This window comes from Haliotis asinina, chromosome 12 (genome assembly GCF_037392515.1).
Source record: "Haliotis asinina isolate JCU_RB_2024 chromosome 12, JCU_Hal_asi_v2, whole genome shotgun sequence".
NCBI lineage: Eukaryota > Metazoa > Mollusca > Gastropoda > Lepetellida > Haliotidae > Haliotis > Haliotis asinina.
Genome location: NC_090291.1, coordinates 14,580,356 through 14,601,837, shown reverse-complemented (window position 1 = coordinate 14,601,837; position 21,482 = coordinate 14,580,356). Strand labels below are relative to the sequence as shown.

Sequence of the window (21,482 nt, the reverse complement as noted above, 5' to 3'; positions counted from 1 at the left end):
ACACAAGTTGTGGCCAACTTGTCCGGCACATTTGCCAAGCACAGGAAGCGGAACACATCAACCCCCAGGTCCGCACCGAATGTCACCTACTTCAAAATATAGGTACACACATAAGCATAACCCATGGTGATAAAAATGACAGCACTAAATACTTAAAATTGTGGTCAGTTTTAATAACAGGGTGGATGTGCTTTTAAAACACATACACATCTTACACTATTTCATCCAATCACAGCTGTCACAGGCCTCTGTCCGTTTGAGTTGTTTCCATACGGTCCTCGCTCGGGCAGCATGTGATATTGATATAGTGTGGTGGAACCTGTAGAAAAAATGGTCTGCATCTGCACAAGGCCAATCTGTGATTTATGTACTGTACATACATGAAACTTCTCAGAAAAAAAATAAAACTGCATGAAACCTCAATATTTTTTTCTGTCCAACATATCTATTATGGCAAAAGAATAAAGAGATTTGCTGCACTGATAGAGGTGTAAGAGTTACATCATGTCTACTTCATCAAAGCTTTGCAAAAATGCATTTCTGCTTTCATAGAGAAAGTTTTCAAATCATGTATATACCATGGGACTTCACTCCTATTTCACAAAAGAAGGGGGTCATGGGTTGATTCCATACATGACTGGGGCTGCCTAGATCATATCAAACCAGAATATATTTTGAACGACCAAAATCATGGACTATAGGCCAGATATTGGGGAGATTTCACATTAAGCAGCTTTAGAATCTTGACATATGTAAGGCTGGTTGATGAAGTTTGTCAAAAAGTACTAAGTGAGGAGATGCATAATGCCTAGCTGTCTGGAACACTGATCAGAGTACCCTGCCGCCTGTTCGTCGATCAAGGCAAATGACCCCTTAAACCGATGAAATCACTTTTTGACCACAGCATGATAGGAACTTATGCTTGACTCTATTGATTCATCAAGCTAAGACTTTTAAAAACTTCCAGGAAATCAAAATTATTTACTGTGAATTGTTTTGAGGTTGTTAGACTTGACAGTTTCATGTATAAGCCAGTTTAGAGGGTACAAAGTGGAAATATCCTCATAATTTTGGAAATTTATTGGTTAACCTGCCCAAAACTGAATATTTCTATTCACAGTTAACAGTATTTGACAGTATCAGCTAAAACCAGTGTTTCTCTGCAATAATTTATGGGTTACTGGGTGACAAGAAGACATATTGTATATGGGTAAACAAGGGAGATAATTTAAAGACATCACACACTCTCATGTCAATAAAATTTCTGGTCAGACCCACTCTACAAGGATCAATTGTTATTATTTACATCTAATCAACTTCTTGGGTTCATGTACAGCCCTTAATTCATGTCTGGCAAAAAGAAATACTGCACAGTGAGGCATTAAGAGATCATGGTCAGAAACTTCCAATGGATGACGACGACCGAGTGGGGGAAGTTACCAGTCAGACATTGTGGTGTTTTAACTGGACTGGGGTACTTAAATGTACTGTATGTACCTACATATCCAAGTACTGCAACTGCTACAAGGTGGTAAGACATATCGAAGAAAAGGGCGTGTGCTTGATTAGACGCAGTCAACAACAGACTTCAGACCGGCTTGTCGAAATACCACATTGTATGTGAAGGCTTCTGTTTCTGATGTATGTGTGCATACACACCTCCCCATTCATCAACAGGCATTCTGCAAGCTGAAAATAATGTTGCTATTATATTAAATGTCAAATCATAAAATCCAAAACAGCAATGAGACAGTTGCAGATAAAACAAAAAATAATTTTGAAAGTCATATGTGTTAAAAAGGGGGAATTTTTTTAAAATAAGGAAAGAAAATTAAGTTGATTCACATGCAAAATGGGTCAGACAGACAGAACTGACCATATGCTTCAATGTTTACATTTAAAACAAGGGTTTGTGACATGTTCTGCTGTGCAATGAACATATTTCATGATTTTCCTTATCATTTAACTTTAATTTGACCCTCAGGGGATAACCTCAGACACTCACATTGTTATAATAGTGTTGATTTTGGCTTACTTTGTTGTCAAATTCATCAGTTCCAACAAATTTAGAAGCAGGTAACCATTAATCAAAGGTAGAACTCACCATAGGGGTCTATTACCACTGTTTGGCCTCAAAACGAAGCAACGTTCATATTCACAACACTAGAACAATCTATTCCACTCAATACAGCCCCATCTTTACTCCCATTACCTTTAAATTTGCCTCCACATTCATACTGACTTGTTTCCATGGTGAAATAAACACAGGAAAGCATGTAAAGTATGAATTACTGAAATGTGCTCGAACCCTACAGGTTACACAACACCAAATGTTTTCCCATAGACTTCTATAGTAACCTTATATTTTTTAAAAAAATATCCAGGCTATCAACAGCCATTCCATGTACACATGGGCACAGTCTGGCCTCTAAACTACAATAAAACACAAGTTGTGGCCAACTTGTCCGGCACATTTGCCAAGCACAGGAAGCGGAACACATCAACCCCCAGGTCCGCACCGAATGTCACCTACTTCAAAATATAGGTACACACATAAGCATAACCCATGGTGATAAAAATGACAGCACTAAATACTTAAAATTGTGGTCAGTTTTAATAACAGGGTGGATGTGCTTTTAAAACACATACACATCTTACACTATTTCATCCAATCACAGCTGTCACAGGCCTCTGTCCGTTTGAGTTGTTTCCATACGGTCCTCGCTCGGGCAGCATGTGATATTGATATAGTGTGGTGGAACCTTGGGAACCAGCCCCGTTAAACCGGTGCGAAAACGGCTTGCGCTCAAAACGGCTAACGAACAGGTCTGTCAAAACGGCTCATATTTCTGAATGAATGATGTATTATTTTAAAGTGACTATATGGATATAATAATGACATGCTATTTAATGATATTGTTAGCACAAAATGATTGAAAAGTATTAATATGACTCAATACTGCAAAGTATGGTTCAGGGTGAAATGTTTGTTTTATTTCAGCTGGATCTCCAGGCCAAAATAGATTCTTTTGATGATCATGCCAGTTTGATGAAGTGGGCTGAAGGACATGGTCTTTTCAAATGATGATGAGTCAGTAGATATGAGGTCTATATGCCTGCTGTGTAGACAGATGGAAGAGCAGTCACAAGCAACAACAACAACCATAACATCACCTGAAGACCACTTGGTAGAAGAAGAACAAATGGAGGAAATGTCTTCTTCATATGACCTCAGCTCTGATGGCAGTCCCTCCATGGAGGACATGAACCCAATCAAAACCCATGATCAGAAACAGAAGGGTTTACCATGCAGCCTTTTGTGGAAGTACTTTTAGGAAAATGCACTCACTTCGCCAGCATAAGCTGACCTGCCCTAAACGTCCCTCAGTCACCAATCCCAGTACCTCTCAACAAGTTAAGACCCCATTGCCATTTTGTGTTCAGGAGGGCCAAAATATTATGCCTACAAAACAAAAACTGGCAAAGAAACTTGCAAAGTGAGAGGATTTACTTTGAATTATACCAACTCACAATTGATCAATTTTGACTCTGTCAAAGACACAGTGCTTTCTCACAAGAAAGACATGTTGGGTTTGGAAGAACAGGAAGGAAAAAAGGAGAAAGTCATAGAAGTGACCAACTCCTCCAAAATTGCTAGAGACAGATATTCGACGAAAATATTCAACAGGAAAGAAACCAAAACTTATAGTATGGTGTACACTAAACGTGTCATTCAAAAAGACTTAGATACTGTGCCTTACGGGTATTGAGTTTAGGACTCAACAGGGACATTTCTATTGTGTCAGTGCCATTGGCAGCCATAGGCAGCCATTTTGGGAGCCACAGGGAACCATTTTGGGAGCCACAGGGATCCATATGGGAGTCATGCTGGCAGCCACAGGGAGCCATTGGCAGCCATTTTGGGAGCCACAGGGAGCCATTGGCAGCCATTTTGGGAGCCATTGGCAGCCATTTTGGGAGCCACAGGGAGCCATATGGGAGTCATGCTGGCAGCCACAGGGAGCCATTGGCAGCCATTTTGGGAGCCATAGGCAGCCATTTTGGGAGCCACACTATAAATAGGATTAGTCTCATACAGGAAAATATATTGCATGAGATGGGTAGGGTCAAAAAAGACTGTCCTGTACGTGGTTGTTCTGCTCGACATTTACTGAGACTTCCCTTACATCTATCCAAAGTTCACAAATTAGATACTCAAGGGAAGAAACCTTGGCTCAAAAGGAAGAAGAAGGGAGAGGACATGACTGAAGTTCAACCCTCCACACCAAAGTCGACTTTTACTTGGAGTCCTGAAGCTGTGATCGATCCGACTAAACCTTGGTGGGAAACTCAAAGTTTAACACCTTTTGAACCCTGTTCCAGTATTTGTGTGTCTGGGCCAACAGGAGCAAGAAAGACTCGGTGGGTGTATAGACTGTTACAACATGTGAATGGCATGTATGTGAAGGACCCACCCCAGAAAATACTGTACTGTTATGGTGTTTATCAATCTCTGTTTGATGACATGGAAAGAACTGTGGCAAACCTCGTGTTCCAACAGGGATTACCCACGGAAGCAGACATTGAGCAGTTTTCCTCTGAGGGACAACATGGACTCATTATCCTGGATGATCTCTTATATCGTGTGTTAAGTTCTAAAGACATGGAACTGATATTTACACAAGGCTGTCATCATCGACGCCTGAGTGTGATCATTATTACTCAGAATTTGTATGGTCAAGGCAAATCAGCACGGACCATAGCCCTGAACACGTGGTACCTGGTCTTGTTCAAGAATGTGCGGGATATTTCACAGATGATGACTCTTGGAAAACAGTTATTTCCTGGACGTGCTGGGATTCTGGTGGAGGCATACACTGATGCTATGAAACAACCCTATGGCTATTTGGTGCTGGACATGTCTCCACGTGCAGAAGACAAGCTGAGACTCAGAACCAGAAGTTTTCCAGGCGAAGACCCCATTGTATATGTGCCGAGACTATAAATAGCAGTGACTTTGTTTGTGATGTTCATTCAGTGAGTCACCTGTGAGTGTTGTGCCTATAAATAGCGGTGCAGATGAACTGAAACACCATTATGTCTAAGACACTCAGGCAGAACGGATATTTTTTACGTGTTTTGTAAGAGACCACATCCACTGTGCAAAAAAAGTTGGTGTTGCAAAGTGTGACTGGTGAACAATTAAGAGCCTTGGTGGAGATCATTTATAATCTGTTACATTCAGATGTTCCCCTCTCCAAGGATAATTTGACTGCTCTGAGAAAACACAGAAAAGTGCTCCCTTTTCTCGGTAATAAATCCGTGTCTCATGCACGGAGAAAACAATTACTGCCAAAAAGTGTGTCTGTCATTAGTTTAGTGTTGAAGGTGGTTGGACCTTTATTAAAGACATTGTAATGGAGCATATTCAAAAACAAGTACTCGTTCCCATGGATAGATATAAACGCCTCTTGAAACATGATGTGAATGGTGGTGGTAGTGGTGCTGTGGATACGTCCTCAAATGTGAGTCCTTCTAACACCGCTGATGAGTCAGAACCCATGGATACCAGTTTGATTTTGAGTGTGCTCCCTAAACCTTACAGACAGAGAGGTGCTGCTTTATTGAGACATATTCAGAATGACCCTGAACAGAGACTATCGTGGGATGAGAAAGGTGTGCTGATGTACAAGGGTCGAGTGATTCCAGGCAGTCATATTGCAGACTTACTGAAGGACTCTCAGTATCTGTATAAACGTTTTCAACCCAAGGGAATGACTGAATTTTACCAGGCGTTAAAAGAGATACATGTGCCTCAAGGACTTGTAGGTAACAGACAACGGCTGGAAGTGGAAATGAATTCCAAACCACCTAAAGTGACCTCTCCACCTCCTGGAATACCAATTCAACAGAAGAAGAAGAAGTCCTTTAAATGGATTACATTGTAACTTGAGATTGTAAAGTAGACTATGGAACCTATAGTACTACTGATGTGAACGGAGCTATTAAACAATGAAATTATATATCTTGTTGGTTTGTTTGATAACAACAGAACACAATGCCATACCTCCCAACCGTCCTTCTCCGATAAGGGACTTGTGTGGGCTAGCGGAATTTTTTTTGGGTGTGTTTATTGGTTACTACAATATCACTATACTAATGACTGGACAGGTATCAGGTTAAATGAAAATCCCTGAAGGGGAAACAGAGCGTGATGGACATGTTTAGTGATGGAGGAATCTTTACGATGATGATTCTATCAGAATGTTGCGGGCCCGATCCACTTTCACCAGCTGGGGTTCTTCTGCATACACGAGACAGCTCACTGTTTCCGGCAGGGCTTTACTGAACTGAAGTTGTAGACGTATGTTCCCACGTTTGATCTGATCCAAAAATTCTCTTCCATAGTAGGGTTCCAGGGTGAACTGGAACAGGGCGTACCCCTTACGGAACATTTTTCTTTTGATGTTGGGAGCTGAAGAAGGGTGTCTGGGGTCAAACAGACCTTGGAAACCTGGTATGGTGTACCCATCTATGATTTTTAGCTGTTGGGCTGGGAGAGATTCTCCATTGACGTACAGCCCCAGGGTGGCTATGTCAAAGAATCGAAAGTTGAAGGGGTTCTGTTCATAATCCCCATTCAGTGCCTTAGAGGATAGGAGACCTATGATCACTTTGTTTGGACAGCAGTTCTGAAAGATTTGGTCCTAAGTGAAATCGAGTTGTCCTTGAGGGATGGAGGCTACCCGGAGATCTGTTTTGATGTAGGGGTACACTGCATTCTCGGTGGCCAAGATGTTAGCATGTCCTGTGATAATGGAAGCTGTGGGTCGTATCTTACACAGTCGGAGATAGACATCTTCCAGTATAATTTTGAATTTCTTATTGGCCACATTACTCATGATATTAAACTCGGGTTTACTAGGGTAGAGTTTAATTTGCATATCCACTTCATTGATCAGGAACTTGTCACTTTCCATGACGTCTTCGTACAGAGGTCCACACATGTCCACCGACCTGCTGAGCCCTGTATGATCACCTCTGATAAGAAGGCCATGATTGCCCCCAGTGATTGAATCGGTACTGTTGACATCGTCATCATCTCTGTAGAAGAGCTGGCTGGTACCGCACGCTTCTTTTCCTGCCGTCCCTGTTCTCATCAGGAGTTTCAAATAGCTTTTGTAGGAGTACAGATGGGTGGCTAAGGTCACCAGTTTTCCATTTAAGATTGTAGCCATAGATTTGCTGGTGCAACCTGTTCATTGTCTACCAAAGGTGAACCACCTGCGTGCATAATTTTAGCAGTGACGTGCAGGGTGGTTCGTTTCAAGTCGGTATAATCCACATTCTGCCCACTAATGTTGAATTCAACAGGGCTAGTATCTGTGGTGATTTGAGAAGTCGGTCTCATTTCCAAAAAGTACATTTTATCTATGCCAGTCGTGAAGGAGGGTTGGGTAAACATGTCCAGCTCACTGATAGAGCTGGATTTGAAAGTAGTTGATGGGTCATTGCACGACATAATGGTCGCAGAAAATGGGAGCCTCGTTTGAAAGCGTGTGCACTGTTTGACAGCTTCTGCTAGACTGACTGACTTGGTGTTACAGTACCACTTATATAGATGATGAGGTTTGGGTGTCCAGGTTATCTGGACTTTTGTTATTGTATTTTCCTTTCCTTGTCCGTTTAGTATTTGTGTTTTTCTTCTTCTTCTTCTTGTTTGTTTTCCTTGTGACCCTTTTACCAAGTTTAGTTTTTTTTCTCCAAACGTGCCTTAGCCTGTTGAACCACTTGTTGGGTGGGAGACGTCAGTGCAAACGTGTCTGTGGATGAAGGTAGGTCCATTTTCACCCCTTGTTTCTCGTAATAGATGACATAATCATCCACGTTGGTAAAGGGATTGGGATAACCCTTGGCCTGTAAATAGTAATATTTGGTCCATTTCTTAGGGTCATCCAGGTAAGGTCTCCAATATCTCCTGTTCATTGTTTCTCACACAGTGGTTTCAGATGAAGTGTCACTGTCACGGGTCCTGTGATAAATGAAGCTAAATCACCGTTCCTGTCCTTTATATAGATGTCTACGTTCTGTACATCTTTCAATTTGACAGGTATGTAATAACACTGAGGAAAAACGAACGTCCGTTCTCTTTTATTTCCCATTAGACAAACATGTCTCAACACAGGTAGCTCCGAGTCACCCACGTGGGAAGTGTCACACAAGGATGAACAGATGTAGATATCCCGACATTCTGATTTCTCTTTAGCCATCCAGTTACACAGTGTGATGTCAGTCAGTCCTACGAGCCATTGGTTGTCCAGGTGAAGGGGTTTGTTTCACTTGACATGAAACTGATAGGGTTTATTGTCGGGATAAAAGGTGTCCTTACTATCCGTACTCCGTACTGTCACATACTTATCCATGTTTAGATTTAATCTTTGGATTAGGCAGGAGATATCCTAAACTACTGCTGAGGAGAGCTGTCCACAGATTGGAGTTTCCTTTGCCCAAGGACAAATTGACAATACACGCAATCACCACAATGTAAATAATGATGATTTGAGAGAAAAACACTGTAACTGTTTTGGCTACTTTTCGACCTAACAAAGTCCAAATTTCACCAGACCTGCTTCGTGAGAGAGGAGGTTGTGCTTCTACTGTGTCTTCCATTCCAAAAAATGAATCCCTTTCTGGTTTCGTCTCTCTTTATACCTTCGCATAATCCTTGACACTGACCTCGGGGATCCAACTATTGTACTTTTTTGGCCAATGAAGCTATGTCACTAAGACTTCCTTCTGTTTATTTCTGGTCCTCTTGTTGACAATGTCTTGAATTCTGTACTCCTGATCAGGGTTTTCAGTCACAGGTTGAAGTTCTGCAGCGTAAAAAGCGCCATCGATGGGATCGCCACCCCAATCATTCAACTTGTACATGTCACTGTCTTGTGACCAATATCTCCTGATGACTGTAAAGATTTCCCCAGACCATTTCTCCTGGTATTCTCTGTCAAACGTTCTCTTAAGATGACTCACCCTGACTTTATCCCCCAGTTTGAAAGTGAACTTTTTCTTTTTACTGACTTTCAATGTTTTGGGTTGAATTAAATACTGAGAGAGTCTCACTTCACCCTCATATTTACGAGTCACACTTGCAGGTGGTTGTCCTAACATTCTATGTTTGGTGTGATTATAACTCTTGACTACATCTGGTAAGATATCCATATATCTGTAGGTGAAGTGCTTCAACATGTAACGATACAGTCTCATTTTAATGGTTTTAATCACTCTCTCAGTGTAAGGAGATTTGGTTTCATTCTGTGTAAACAGTTGGGTTACCTTGTGCTTTTTCAAAAAGGTTTTTACCCATCGATTCTTAAATTCTGAACCCATGTCAGATTGAAAAAGTTTAGGCTTTCGTGTTTCTGTTTTCCATAATTTGGTTAATGCTTTCACCACGGCTTGAACTTTTGTAGACATAAGTGGAATTACCCACAAGTAACCTGAAAATAGATCGATGATGACCAAGAGGTATTTGACCCCATCGTTGTACTTTGCCAGTGAGACCGTATCCATAAGATCAGCCTGCCAGTGACTGTCTAAACCTTCCACAACATACTCATTTCGTGGAAACTTTCTTCTGACTTGATGAGTCATGGTATAGTTCTCCTGACCTTTCAACCATTTCTTGATTCGATATAGCCCAATTTTAAACTGACCCTCAGCTTTGACCGCTTCGTATAACTTCTGGGGTCCAGCATAACTGCCAGGATGTTCTGGATCATAATAGATCCTATTCAAGTAGTCATCCCAGGGTGCGACCCGTGAAGGTCCCGGGGTAGAATAGGCCTTCAGCAACCCATGCATGCCCGAAATGGCGACTATGCTTGTCGTAAGAGGCGACTAACGGGATCGGGTGGTCAGGCTCGCTGACTTGGTTGACGCATGTCATCGGTTCCCAATAGAGCAGATCGATGCTTATGTTGTTGATCACTGGATTGTCTGGTCCAGACTCGATTATTTACAGACGGCCGCCATATGGCTGGGACATTGATGAGTGCGGCGTAAAACTGAACTCACTCACTCACTCACTCATCCCAGGGTGCCATCTCAAGCACAACTAAACATGACTCACATGCATCATGCTATTTAAAACAAAACCAAAAAATACAATACAATATTTTATTCACAAAAAAGACAACAGCTTTTCACGGACATACATTAGTGTTTTTCCCAACAAGTTTTCCCCTGGCCATTTCCAGGGTTTGTCAATATCTGGATGAGATACATCCATTCCGATTTCCCATCTTTTATCAATAGGGCTAGCCTCAGCTAAGGGCTTAGGATAGGATTGAATCAACACATGTTTCAAGTCACTGTTCTGAGAGAATTTAGCCATAACAGCCTTAGTCATAACATCAAGACTGACTGTGTCCCACACTTTTTGAGTAAAGGCTTTCACACATCTCCCAAGACGTTTTTGCCTTGCTCGTGAAGTCTCTTGTAGTATACACTTTGCACTGTCCAAACCTCCAAAGTACATTGCTTTAGAGTACATGTAACATTGCTCCACACAATTAAATGTCATACCATCCAAACTAAACACAGCTGGATGGAAGTTGCTGAAGGGTGACTTCCCTCCATAAAAACATAGTCAGTTACTCCACATGCCACAGCCACTGGGGTTGCAAAAGGAATACTGGAGGTACCCAATCTGATTCTGGTGATCCTCTTGTGCCATACAGGGAACCACGTCCTTGAGTTCTGGTACAAAGTCTGGCATCACTTCCACACAGTGTCCTAGTTTCTGCCACTGGTCCAGGGACAGAAGAATACCCTTGGCACGAGGAACCATAGATTGCATAGTATTATCCCAGCAACTCTGTCGAATTTCTATGCCTGTGTTATCCATAACAACAAACACATTAGCTCCCAAATGCCATTGGGAGCTAGGTTTCCCTTCCTTGACAGCCTCCTCAATGGATTGAATAGCTCCTGGGAGTTCCAACCAGTGTTTTAAACTCAGGACAATGCCTCTCTTGGTTGGGTAGGACTTGCCACTCGGGTACACTTCATACTTCCTCACATGGATGCTCAATACATTGTCCCATGTCTTGGCTGTCACATACACGTTGTCCCCTAGATGTAAATGGCATCTGGGATCCTGAAGTTCAGTCATCTGTTTGTCTGTCTCAGGACCCAGCAATATCATCGCTTCTGTCTCCCCACATTCCTGCAATGCTTTGCAGAAGAGGTTATAAGCTTGAGGACCCCGTCTAGGCAGGATGTTGAGTAACTCTCTAACCCGGTCAAACGATGTCTGTGGTTTCTCCATAATCTCCGCTCTCATGAAGATCGTCAGGACGTTAAACTCCATCAGTTTGTTGACCACCTCTTCTATACGCTGTATAGCCTGGACGAGGCTAGAGCGGTTTTTCCTTAGGATCTCCCAGTGATAGGTTCCATTTTCACCAGCTAGTAGAGTAGAGTCAAGAATGGAACGTTCGCTGTGACGACTGAAGTCAGAATGACAAGAAGGGTCGTTTGGGAACCTTATATTGCCGGCAGCTTCTAAAAATAACCATCTGAGTCACAGGCTAAATATAGGAGTGACTCATACTCTACAAATGGACACACCAGGTGTCCAGGTGTCGAAATCCAAGATGGCGGATCTGGTCCTCCAACAACATCTATACAACACCAGCCACAACGAACAGAGTGTCTGTTTTCTGTTACAGTTCAGGTATACATATACCTGTGATCTCAGCGAGATGAGGAACCTCGCTCATGTTGACCCCATCTTTTTTGAAATTGGATTAGTTTAGGAAACTTAACTTAGAACTCACAAAGATCCTTTCATATTTAACACAGACACGTTGCATGAAATGTTTCTGGTCACTTTGAGTTTAAACTCAAAAACCGTCATGGAATTTAAGTTTAACTGAAATAGAAATTAAAGTACCATATAAATAATTCAAAACCCTTTCACCTAATACGAAATTTATCATACTGGTTTAAAAACTACAGGAATTGCTTTAAAATGTACCCTAGTCATGTTCATTTTTTATGTTAATATACACCTTTAGAGAGTTAAGAAGAAGGTAATGTCATTGTAGTCTTGGAACTGCAAAGTGGAAAATATCACCACTTTGCACTTCAGAAAAGAGTCGGGGAAAAAATTTACAGTATAAGATAACTCCCGAAAATTGTATACCTTAACTCCATCGCGTGGCAACAACAGGTGGTGATAATGTACATACATTTGACATTTAAATTATGCTGAAGTGTTGCTTGTAGTGTCCTCTGTTGTTCAGTATACACAAGTTCAAGCCTCATTATCAGCGACTTGTTCATCAAGGGCCACTCAATACTCGACCTTCTTATCGTAATGCTTCATTTGCGGCTCCACGATATTCGTAAGCTACGATAAACTGTAGAGTTACGACAGGTTACAAACGTTACAAACGTTTTCGGGATCTGGGCCCACTTGCACAAAGCAATCTTAGCGCTACAATGATTGTAACTCCCATTCACCAACATAGGCTTAAGATAGCTGTAGCACTAAGATCGCTTTGTGCAAGACGGCCCAGGACCCAGGACATTAAATACCGGACGTTGGGACATCTAAATATCAGAAGAATATTCTTTAACCCGTCTCTTCCATGATGTTTAAGCTTTAGGTCATCTGGTTCATGAACCAGATCTGTCAAAGGGAGGGTAGTTATGATGTAATGAAGGCTACCATAATTAACACCCGTCTTTATGTATGTACTTTCTACAACAGTTCTGAATCGTAATTTTATCCTTGGAAGTCCTGTACAATCACATGCTTTCATCCGTTGAAAACCTCACCATCCGTGACCGAACGAACCTCCTGTTAGTTGGATGACCGCGTCAAGAAGTCCGCTGCGCCAGTCAAGAGCAACACACTAAATGTTGTTTCAGTAGTTAGGACTGGTCTTATGCAGAAGATGCTTGTCACAAGGGAAGTCCAACAGCAAGAGCAACACACTAAATGTTGTTTCGTTTGTTAGAACTGTTCTTCTGCAGCAGATGCTTGTCATAAGAGAAATCCAACGGCAAACGCGAGATCAGGCTCAGGATCTGATAGACACATGTCACCGTATTCCATATGCGTATTAGCATGATGCACGCAAACTGTCAAGCAACTACTAATTGTCATGCAACTGTAAACGGTCATGTAAATGGAAACTGTCAAGCAACTATAAACGATCAAGCACCTGTAAACGATCAAGCAAATGTAAGTAATCATGCAACGTAAACATTACGATGCGTGTAAGTCATTTTGAACAAACCAGTTACGTCAGGACCCATTGTCAAAAGAACTTATCAACGTCGGACAATAAATCCTAACTGCACAAATAAGTGTTCGTGTTGTTGATCCAGACAGGTTTACAGACGGCCACCATATAGTTGGGATGCTGCTGAGTGGCCTGTTGTACAAACAAGCAAACACATAAAACAACCGTGAACATGTTTAATTCTACATATAAAGATCATTCCAAATGTTTGGACTTTTTGGACTTCAGGATATCATCCAAGGTCCCGCAGATGCAATCTAGTATTGTATCATCTTGACGGACCTGATCTTCATGGCAGCGTCTTCACCATGCCAAGTTGGCTGCCATTGGTGCCTGTTCTTCCAAAAGTCTGCCATGGCGGTAGGTGACCCATTCTTCCACGGTTTTCCATTAGCATTGTGCCATGAATCGGGAAAGTAGACATCATCTCCAACAACGACGTTGAGGATAAGACCCATCTGGAAGTGGTATGTGTTCCCAATAGTTACACACTGCTTGTCCAATTGATAAGGACTGCAATACGAGGAGAGTGCAGCTATCTATATGGCTGATCATAACGTGTACACTTATTGTGCATATTGTATTGTATAACGAACTCAGCGGTTCGCTTGTTATGGCATAAGTGTTGACTGTGCAATATATAATCCATGTCGATATCACTATCACTCAACACTTTAGGGAGACGTCAAATGAATGTCTCGTAAAGTAGATAAATACCAAGAAGAAAACAGGTGCTCCCAAGATCAATATGCACAAAAATCATTCCCATAGTGTCTTTATTTGTGTATACTATTATCCATTTTTCAAATGGGAACCCACATTCATCCAGTTTCCATACGTGTTACCCATGTTGAAAATTAAAATTAATATTCAAATTGTTATTGATCACTGGATTGTCTGGTCCAGATTTAGTTATTTATAGATCGCCGTCTTACAGCTGGAATAGTGCTGAGTGCGGCGTAAACCAAAATCACTCTCTTTAAACGAGAACGAGAAACATCTCCTTTCTTTTACCTTCGCGCAAAAAGATTTAGTATTTGTAAGTTCAGATTACCGGTCCGTCAAAGGGCGCATCTTTACCACCGCTTGCCCAGATGTTGTGCCCAGTCATGTGACTGTATGACCATAAGCCTTGAGGGGGTGTTGACCAGGCCAAGACTGGATGGTCATCTACTGACAGTCTGTTATCTGCCGTTTTAGTCAAGAACGAAACTGCAGGTGTTGTTTCCGGGTTTTCAGCAAGCCGGGTGTTGGGCCTGTTTCCGGGATCGGGTGTCCAGGCAACCTGACTTGGTTGACACATGTCACCATATCCCAATTTCGTAGATCGATGCGTATGCTTTAGATCACTAAAGACCGACGTCATATATGTTTGGCATATTGCTGAGCGCGGCGTTAAAAAACAACAATAACATTCTTTTGTCATATATCACCCTACCTTATGTGATCTGATGTCCAGTCAATGGAGTACATGTGGAAGTGGTCAGCCCATACTGTCCCAGGTGCACTTGCCCTGTTAAACAGTACACAAACATAACACTAAAAAAAACAACAACAGTTTGCTTGACATTTGATTTACTTTAGACGAAAAATGGTACTGCAAAATGGAATCAGAACACACTAGGCAGTATTGCATGTAAACCAATTTATTTGTTTGTTTTCATTACCCATCCCTAAGTTCGCTTTAATAAAGCACCGTGACGATTTCAAAAGTCAACAGAAGTTATTAAAATAGGATTATACATGACATTACCATCATTAGAATAACGTCGAAAATAACATTTAGCAAAGGGACTCATACATGTCGTTAATATGAGGGCAACTGAACATTACGTGCTCATTTGTATGTTGGTGCTTGATGAGGCCAGGAAGATGCATCACGGCTGAATCAGAACAATCATAATTTATGACAGCTTGATAAATGAACTGCAATACGGCTGCATTTGCGGATCCGTTGTGAAAATGTACGTACAAATTAGTTGAAACAAACTATTTAACTTCAGTTGTTTTACCAAGGCAATGCCAACACCAATGCTGTAGGAGATTATTCGGTAGTCCTGACCCTTTAGCAACGAACAGCAATATCACCAGAAATGGGTTTTGCACATTGTACATATGTGTAGAATTGAACCCGGACCCTCGGCGAGAAAAGATAATGCTGTGTCAGAACGCCCTATAGGTGATATGTTTGCTTCGGTGTGTAACGTTTGTGTTCAGCTTATACGACACAGTTACTGACATGTGAAGGATTAAATAAAGAGAAAAAGAAAACGGAAGAAGATCCTGCAAATATACCTTCCATATCCCTTACTGTGAAGTTGACCGGAAACACCCCAGTGAATGCCGGACCTTATGCTCTGGGCGCCATGGTTATAACCACTGCTATCCTTCAAGTTGAGGTTGCCTGTGAACAGTCAGGGGTTAAAACGAAAATATACCATTGTGTGGGGTTAGAAACTGGTACTCCGAATGGTGTATGCCAGCAAAGCCACCGTCATGGATATTTTTACCTTTTGGTAACAGATATAAGTTATCTTGACGCTGTAATTACTATCTGAGGCAATAGACAAACTTCAAAGAAATTGTGGCCAAACGATGCGCCCGTAGCCCCATAGATCGGGTGAAAATACGTCACAATTTAATTCTAGAGGCCAAAAAGTCCAGAACCTCTCTGGCCATTTTCGGACAAAGGATTTGGACAAATGCAATATGCAGAAGGGGGCATCATTGTATGAAGTTGCCCGGCAGATTGGTAAATCAAAAAGTGTAATTTCACGCCTGTGAGATAAGTACCGTCAAACGGGTGGGGTTGCAACGAGACCTGGGCGTGGTAGACCAAAATCAACGACACCACGACAGGATCGTCTCATTACGTTAATTGCTCTACGCGATAGGTTTAAATCGGCCCCTGCCATCAATAGAGAATTCCGCATACTCACTGGAAGACGCATTTCAACCTCAACCGTTAAAAACCGACTCTATCAAGCTCGTCTGAAAGCAAGACGGCCTTTTAAAGGTGTCACCCTTTCAGCTCACCATAAGCGCCAAAGATTGGCATGGGCTAGGCAGCATCAGGGACGGGCTATGCGCCACTGGCGCTACACCATGTTCTCTGATCAGTCGAGGTTTTGCCTACGATTCACAGATGACAGAAAACGTTGTTGGCGTCGGAGCGGGGAGCGATATGCCAGAGCAGCAATTCTTGACCATGATCGATATGGAGGTGGTACTGTCATGGTGTGGGGACGATCAGATTTGGTCATCATTAACGGAGCCATGACTGATCAGCGATACGTTGACCAAATATTGCGTCCTGTTGTGGCTCCATTGGCTAGAGTTATCGGCCGAAATTTTGTATTCAAAGATGATAATGCCAGACCACATCGGGCCCGAATTGTCTCCGCTTATCTCCGACAAGAAGGTATCCAGACATTGGACTGGCCCTCTAAGTCCCCAGACCTGTCCCCAACTGAACATCTTTGGGACGTTCTTCGTGGACGGGTGTACGCCAGGGACCAAGGACCCGCCAACCTGGCCCAGCTTGGTGCAGCTCTCCAAGAGGAATGGCGGGCAATACCACGGGCAACCATCCGGAAATTGATTAACAGCATGCCATCAAGGTGCCGTGAATGTGTTGCCCAACATGGTGGACACACCAGATATTGAACTTGACGCCAAAAATTGATTTAGTGGATATTTAAAGCAATTTCAAATTCGCTATTATTTCATTAGTTCCCTTATTTCTTGTCGGTAGTATATGTTGATACATTATTTCAAATTTGGCACACGCTTTAACACTTGAGTAGAAGCCTTGGATTGATTTTAGCATTTTGTGGCTTACTCACAGTACACAATTAATAATGTATAAGTCATCAAAATAAAATGATACAGCAGAAGTATAGAGGAACAACATGTATACCCAGAGGCAGGTTGACCATAGACTTAGTCTTTCATACATCTATAAATGCAGTAACGGTAATAGACTGGAGTCACAACACTGGAAAGGTGAGACTTACCCCTTGCCTCCATGATATCTATCTCGCCGGAAGCTGGCCATCCACCATATTTCCATGGTCTTTTGGGAGGAAGCATCCATATTGCTATGGTAACCATTAAACGAGGAGTGAGAGATTAACTAACACACACACTTACAACTTAAAACACAACGTATATATTGATCACACTATGATGTGCTGTTAGGAGTAGCTTGTTGCGTCAAACACTCACTGGCCTCATTTCGAAACTTTAAACCACGTGCTGACACATGAATCGTTTTGTATTTATACTTCAGCTATTACGGACAACAAAGAAACCTATTCAGGGAGTATTTCATCTGAATATTGAAAGCTTTTCAGGAAACAATAATGTCATGAAAAATTGGAAATATTCACCAGGCCATAACCAGTCTCCTTTAGGTAACTGTGCAACGACCTCTATTCTTCCATAGGTGATTGAAGTCTTAGAATAGAGTTTAGATGACATGATAGGGGGGATTTCATTCTTCGATCCCAGACGGTGGCAACCACTGTCACTGTAGTATGTACACGTTCCCCATTGCTCTGTAGACAAACATGAAATGCCATGGATTTATGCCTTTATTCGTGTGTTGCTTAACGCCTGTAAATAATATACTATCCTTAAAAAGAAACGCATAGACGAGAAATCTGTTGCATGACTCATCCACAAGTACACTTTAGTGCATGAAATTGTACACCATTTAGAAGAAGGTAGTGTCGATACAAACTTATAGAGCTCGTCCTCAAAGAGACTTTTGTGTATGATTTTGTAACGCAAGAGTAGGCAATGTCTTTACAATCAAGTGGATGCATTTAGATAACGGACACGTTGGGTGCGATGGGGACGACGTAGCACGACCCCAACATCAGGCTTCCTGGTTCTGAGACCAATGTCTTTCAACCTGTTGCGTACAATTTGACCGGATATCCTCTGAGGTCCAGGCACCCTGTCTGCTGTGCCCTCACCCGTGGCAGTACGATCAGGAAACTGTTGTACCCAGACGTACGATCTTGGGCTGCAGTGGTAACTCGAGGTCTGCCTGTACGGGGCATGGTATGAGAGAGTCAAAATACGATGATCAGAGGGGATTTAGCAGCCATGTTGGAGTGAAAGAATCACAAAACTCTGTGATAGATTAATGTCTTTTTATGCTTTATGAAAATAAGAATGGGACTGGTAAATTAACACAAATTGCCTTATACATGTCCAGCATGTCATACATATATGTATCATAAAATAATAATTTATCAACTGAATAATACATAAAATACTCTTATGATTATGTATAACATCACATTTTAGTGAAAAGATGCATGCGTTGAGATTGTAGAGGTAGAGAAGGACACCCCCACTTGGGAACTTGGGAGCAGAGAGACGCCACGGTTCAGTGGTTACAGCTATACGACCTTCTGAGCTCTCTGCTCAATATATTAATGAAGGTGATGTAGATGAAGGTTACGCAGGAAAAGTAGGGGATGTGGGTATACTACGTCAACAGGCAGCTGTGCAGTCAACCAGATAGTTTGTTGTTTTAACCTGTCTGACAATTGTTACGTCTGACCAGGGAGACAATAACAAGCTGATGTTAACACATGTGATCTAACGATAGTTTTCCGTTTTTTAGCATGTTTTGGAAGGGATGGCCGTGGTGTATCATATTTCCTTTCATTCATTCACATATGCACTTCTTTCTTTTATTATTTCTTTCTCATTCATTCACATATGCACTTCTTTCTTTTATTATTTCTTTCACTCATTCACATATATTTCTTGCTCTTCATTCATTCATTCATTATAAGATTTCGACTGATGCAGTAAACTGGCTGAAGAACTGTTAAACGCAGCCGAAGTTGCGATGGAAACGAACCGGGTCACTGTGTGCACTGGAGCATGACGAGGCGCATACTAATTAGTACAAATGGTAAGGAAAACATATCCCTGTTGTAGTGACATATCCCTGTTGTAGATTATTTCTGGTCTGCCAAATAGGAGAATACCCCATAAAACCTCGGACGAAGAAAAACCGGGACGGGCAAACGGGAATTACTAAAAATGGAGACCAAACTATTAAAACGAAACATGCTAAACTGGGTAGGTACACTTAAAACTACTAGGTAGGTACATTTGGCGAATGTCAGTGGGATTGACAAGACATATTTCAATACAGTTTAAAGATCTCACAACACTGTTTATTAATGTGTCCCAGCATTGTCACTGGAATTCGGTCACTCTTGATAAGGGCTTTCACAAATAACTTCAACTTCATAGATATAGCTTGAATTTTGTTTTATTTATAGAATACCTAAATTCAAAAGAATCTCAAGGCTTAGTATTCTAAGTGTACTGTATATGTTGCTGGAAGTAAAGCTCTGTGTTCGGGACCCGTGAAGATCAGAAGTAGAAGAGGACTTCAGCAACACATGTCCGAGGTAGAATAGTAACCCATGCTTGCCATAAAAGGCGACTATGCTTGTCGTAAAAGGCGACTAACGGGATAGGGTGGTCAGGCACGCTGACTTGGTTGACACATGTCATCAGTTCCTAATTGTGCAGGTCGATGCTCATGCTGTTGATCACTGGATTGTCTGGTCCAAACTCGATTATCTACAAACCGCCGTCATATTGCTGGGATATTACTGAGTGCGACATAAAACCTAACTCACTAAATTAAACTGAATTGTCATTAGAATTTCATCTATTTTTAAATCATAATATTATGTTTGCAAAATAAAGAAAACAAGCAAACGAAAATATTTTCGTGCACGAGCGAGATTAGTCGAATTAAGACCGGAATGATTTTTTTGTCATGATACTTATCAACACACATTCATTCAGAAATTTACAACCTCCAAGACATTAAAAGAAAACTATGAAAATTTAAGTGGAAGTCTAGATTCTTGTACTTGTTACAAATTAGCGGAATTAAGTCAAAATGAGTTGAATTTTGTGCCATGATACTTATAAATATATCCTCATTCATTTACAACCACCAAAACACAGGAAATGATGTATTTTGAGTAAAAGTAATTATTCTGGCATATTTTTTAAAAATCGCCCGGAATTCGCAAAATTTAGTCAAAATGAGTTGAATTTTGTGTCATGATACTCATAATGGCACTTTCATTCATTTACATCCTCCAAAACATTAGAAAAGATGTATTTGGAGTGAAAAGGAAATATTCTCGCTCATGGGCCAAAATGTTCTTCCCCCATGGGCGAGAGTTTTTGAAAATCGCTCTCATTTAGAGGAATTAAGTCAAAATGAGTTGAAATTTCTGTCATGATACTCATAAATGTACTTTCATTCATTTACATCCTCCAAAACATTGGAAAAGATGTATTTGGGGTAAAAGGAAATATTGTCGCCCACGGGCCTAAATGTTTTTCGCCCATGGGTGAGATTTTGTTAAATCGCTCTAAATTAATGGAATTAAGTCAAAATGAGTTGTGGCATGTACTTATAAATATATCCTCATTCATTTACAACCTCCAAAACATGGGAAAAGATGTATTTTGAGTAAAAGTAAATATTCTCACCCATGGGCCATATGTTTTTCGCCCATGGGCGAGACTTTTTAAACATTCACTCTAAATTAGCCGAATTAAGTCAAAATAAGCTTAATTTCGTGTCAAGACACTAATAAATACACGTTCATTTATTTAAAAACTGCAAAGCATGGAAAAACATGTATTTTCAGTGAAAGTAATTATTCTCGTCCATGGGCCAATATGTTTTTCACCCATGGGCGAGATTTTTAAAAATCGCTGTCAGTTAGCAGATTCAAGTCACAACAAGCTGAAATTTGTGTCATGATACTTATAAACATTTTTGCATTCATTTACAACCTCCAAAACATTTATTCTGGACGAAATTAAACACTTTCGCCCATGGGCGAGCGTGTTTAAATTTCGAGTTTTCGAAAAAAAATTGTTTTCATTTTTTCATCCTTAGCACATATACATAACAGCTGCATGTTTAATTTTGCCAAATCCCTTGTGAGAGAGTGGCCACAGTGCTGAGAGTTTCTGGACTTTTGTGAGTCCAGAATTAAATTGTGACATGTTATTATAAACTGAAAATATTGTAATTGTTTTGATCTTGGGAAAAATGATTGATATGGTGTATAAATACTCGAGTCTGGACAT

At 41.2% G+C, this 21,482-nt stretch overlaps 2 protein-coding genes and 1 long non-coding RNA gene across 3 annotated transcripts; all 3 read right to left on the bottom strand.

Annotated features, from left to right (window-relative positions):
* Nucleotides 1-158: 158 nt before the first annotated feature.
* LOC137258907 (uncharacterized) lies at nucleotides 159-1,689 on the bottom strand. Its single transcript, XR_010954667.1, has 2 exons — nucleotides 1,498-1,689; nucleotides 159-319 (listed from the first exon to the last, which is right to left on the bottom strand). It is a non-coding gene; the product is annotated as an uncharacterized lncRNA (long non-coding RNA).
* Nucleotides 1,690-3,883: 2,194 nt separating this feature from the next.
* On the bottom strand, nucleotides 3,884-7,238 carry LOC137257386 (uncharacterized protein F54H12.2-like). Its single transcript, XM_067794719.1, has 3 exons — nucleotides 6,747-7,238; nucleotides 6,247-6,647; nucleotides 3,884-4,073 (listed from the first exon to the last, which is right to left on the bottom strand). The coding sequence occupies exons 1-3, from the start codon at nucleotides 7,236-7,238 to the stop codon at nucleotides 3,884-3,886; spliced, it is 1,083 nt and encodes a 360-aa protein (XP_067650820.1).
* A 6,338-nt stretch (nucleotides 7,239-13,576) lies between these two features.
* Nucleotides 13,577-18,388, bottom strand: LOC137257385 (beta-1,3-glucan-binding protein-like). The gene is made up of 7 exons (XM_067794718.1): nucleotides 18,343-18,388; nucleotides 17,711-17,878; nucleotides 17,336-17,419; nucleotides 15,615-15,723; nucleotides 14,758-14,832; nucleotides 14,374-14,500; nucleotides 13,577-13,777 (listed from the first exon to the last, which is right to left on the bottom strand). Exons 1-7 carry the CDS (start codon nucleotides 18,386-18,388, stop codon nucleotides 13,577-13,579), a joined length of 810 nt encoding a protein of 269 aa, XP_067650819.1.
* Between the last annotated feature and the right edge of the window lie 3,094 nt (nucleotides 18,389-21,482).

Excerpts from the sequence above, each read along its gene's own strand:
- LOC137257386 (XM_067794719.1), bottom strand. The coding sequence starts at position 7,238 with ATGGCTACAATCTTAAATGGAAAACTGGTGACCTTAGCCACCCATCTG. Across the intron at positions 6,648-6,746 it reads ACATCAAAACAGATCTCCGG|GCACTGAATGGGGATTATGA; the intron begins GTAGCCTCCATC and ends CTATCCTCTAAG. Across the intron at positions 4,074-6,246 it reads ATTCTGATAGAATCATCATC|TGTGGCTCCCAAAATGGCTG; the intron begins GTAAAGATTCCT and ends TCCTATTTATAG.
- LOC137257385 (XM_067794718.1), bottom strand. The coding sequence starts at position 18,388 with ATGCCCCGTACAGGCAGACCTCGAGTTACCACTGCAGCCCAAGATC. Across the intron at positions 14,833-15,614 it reads CACAGTAAGGGATATGGAAG|GGCAAGTGCACCTGGGACAG; the intron begins GTATATTTGCAG and ends ACTGTTTAACAG. Across the intron at positions 13,778-14,373 it reads ATGCGCCCTTTGACGGACCG|ATGGGTCTTATCCTCAACGT; the intron begins GTAATCTGAACT and ends TACCACTTCCAG.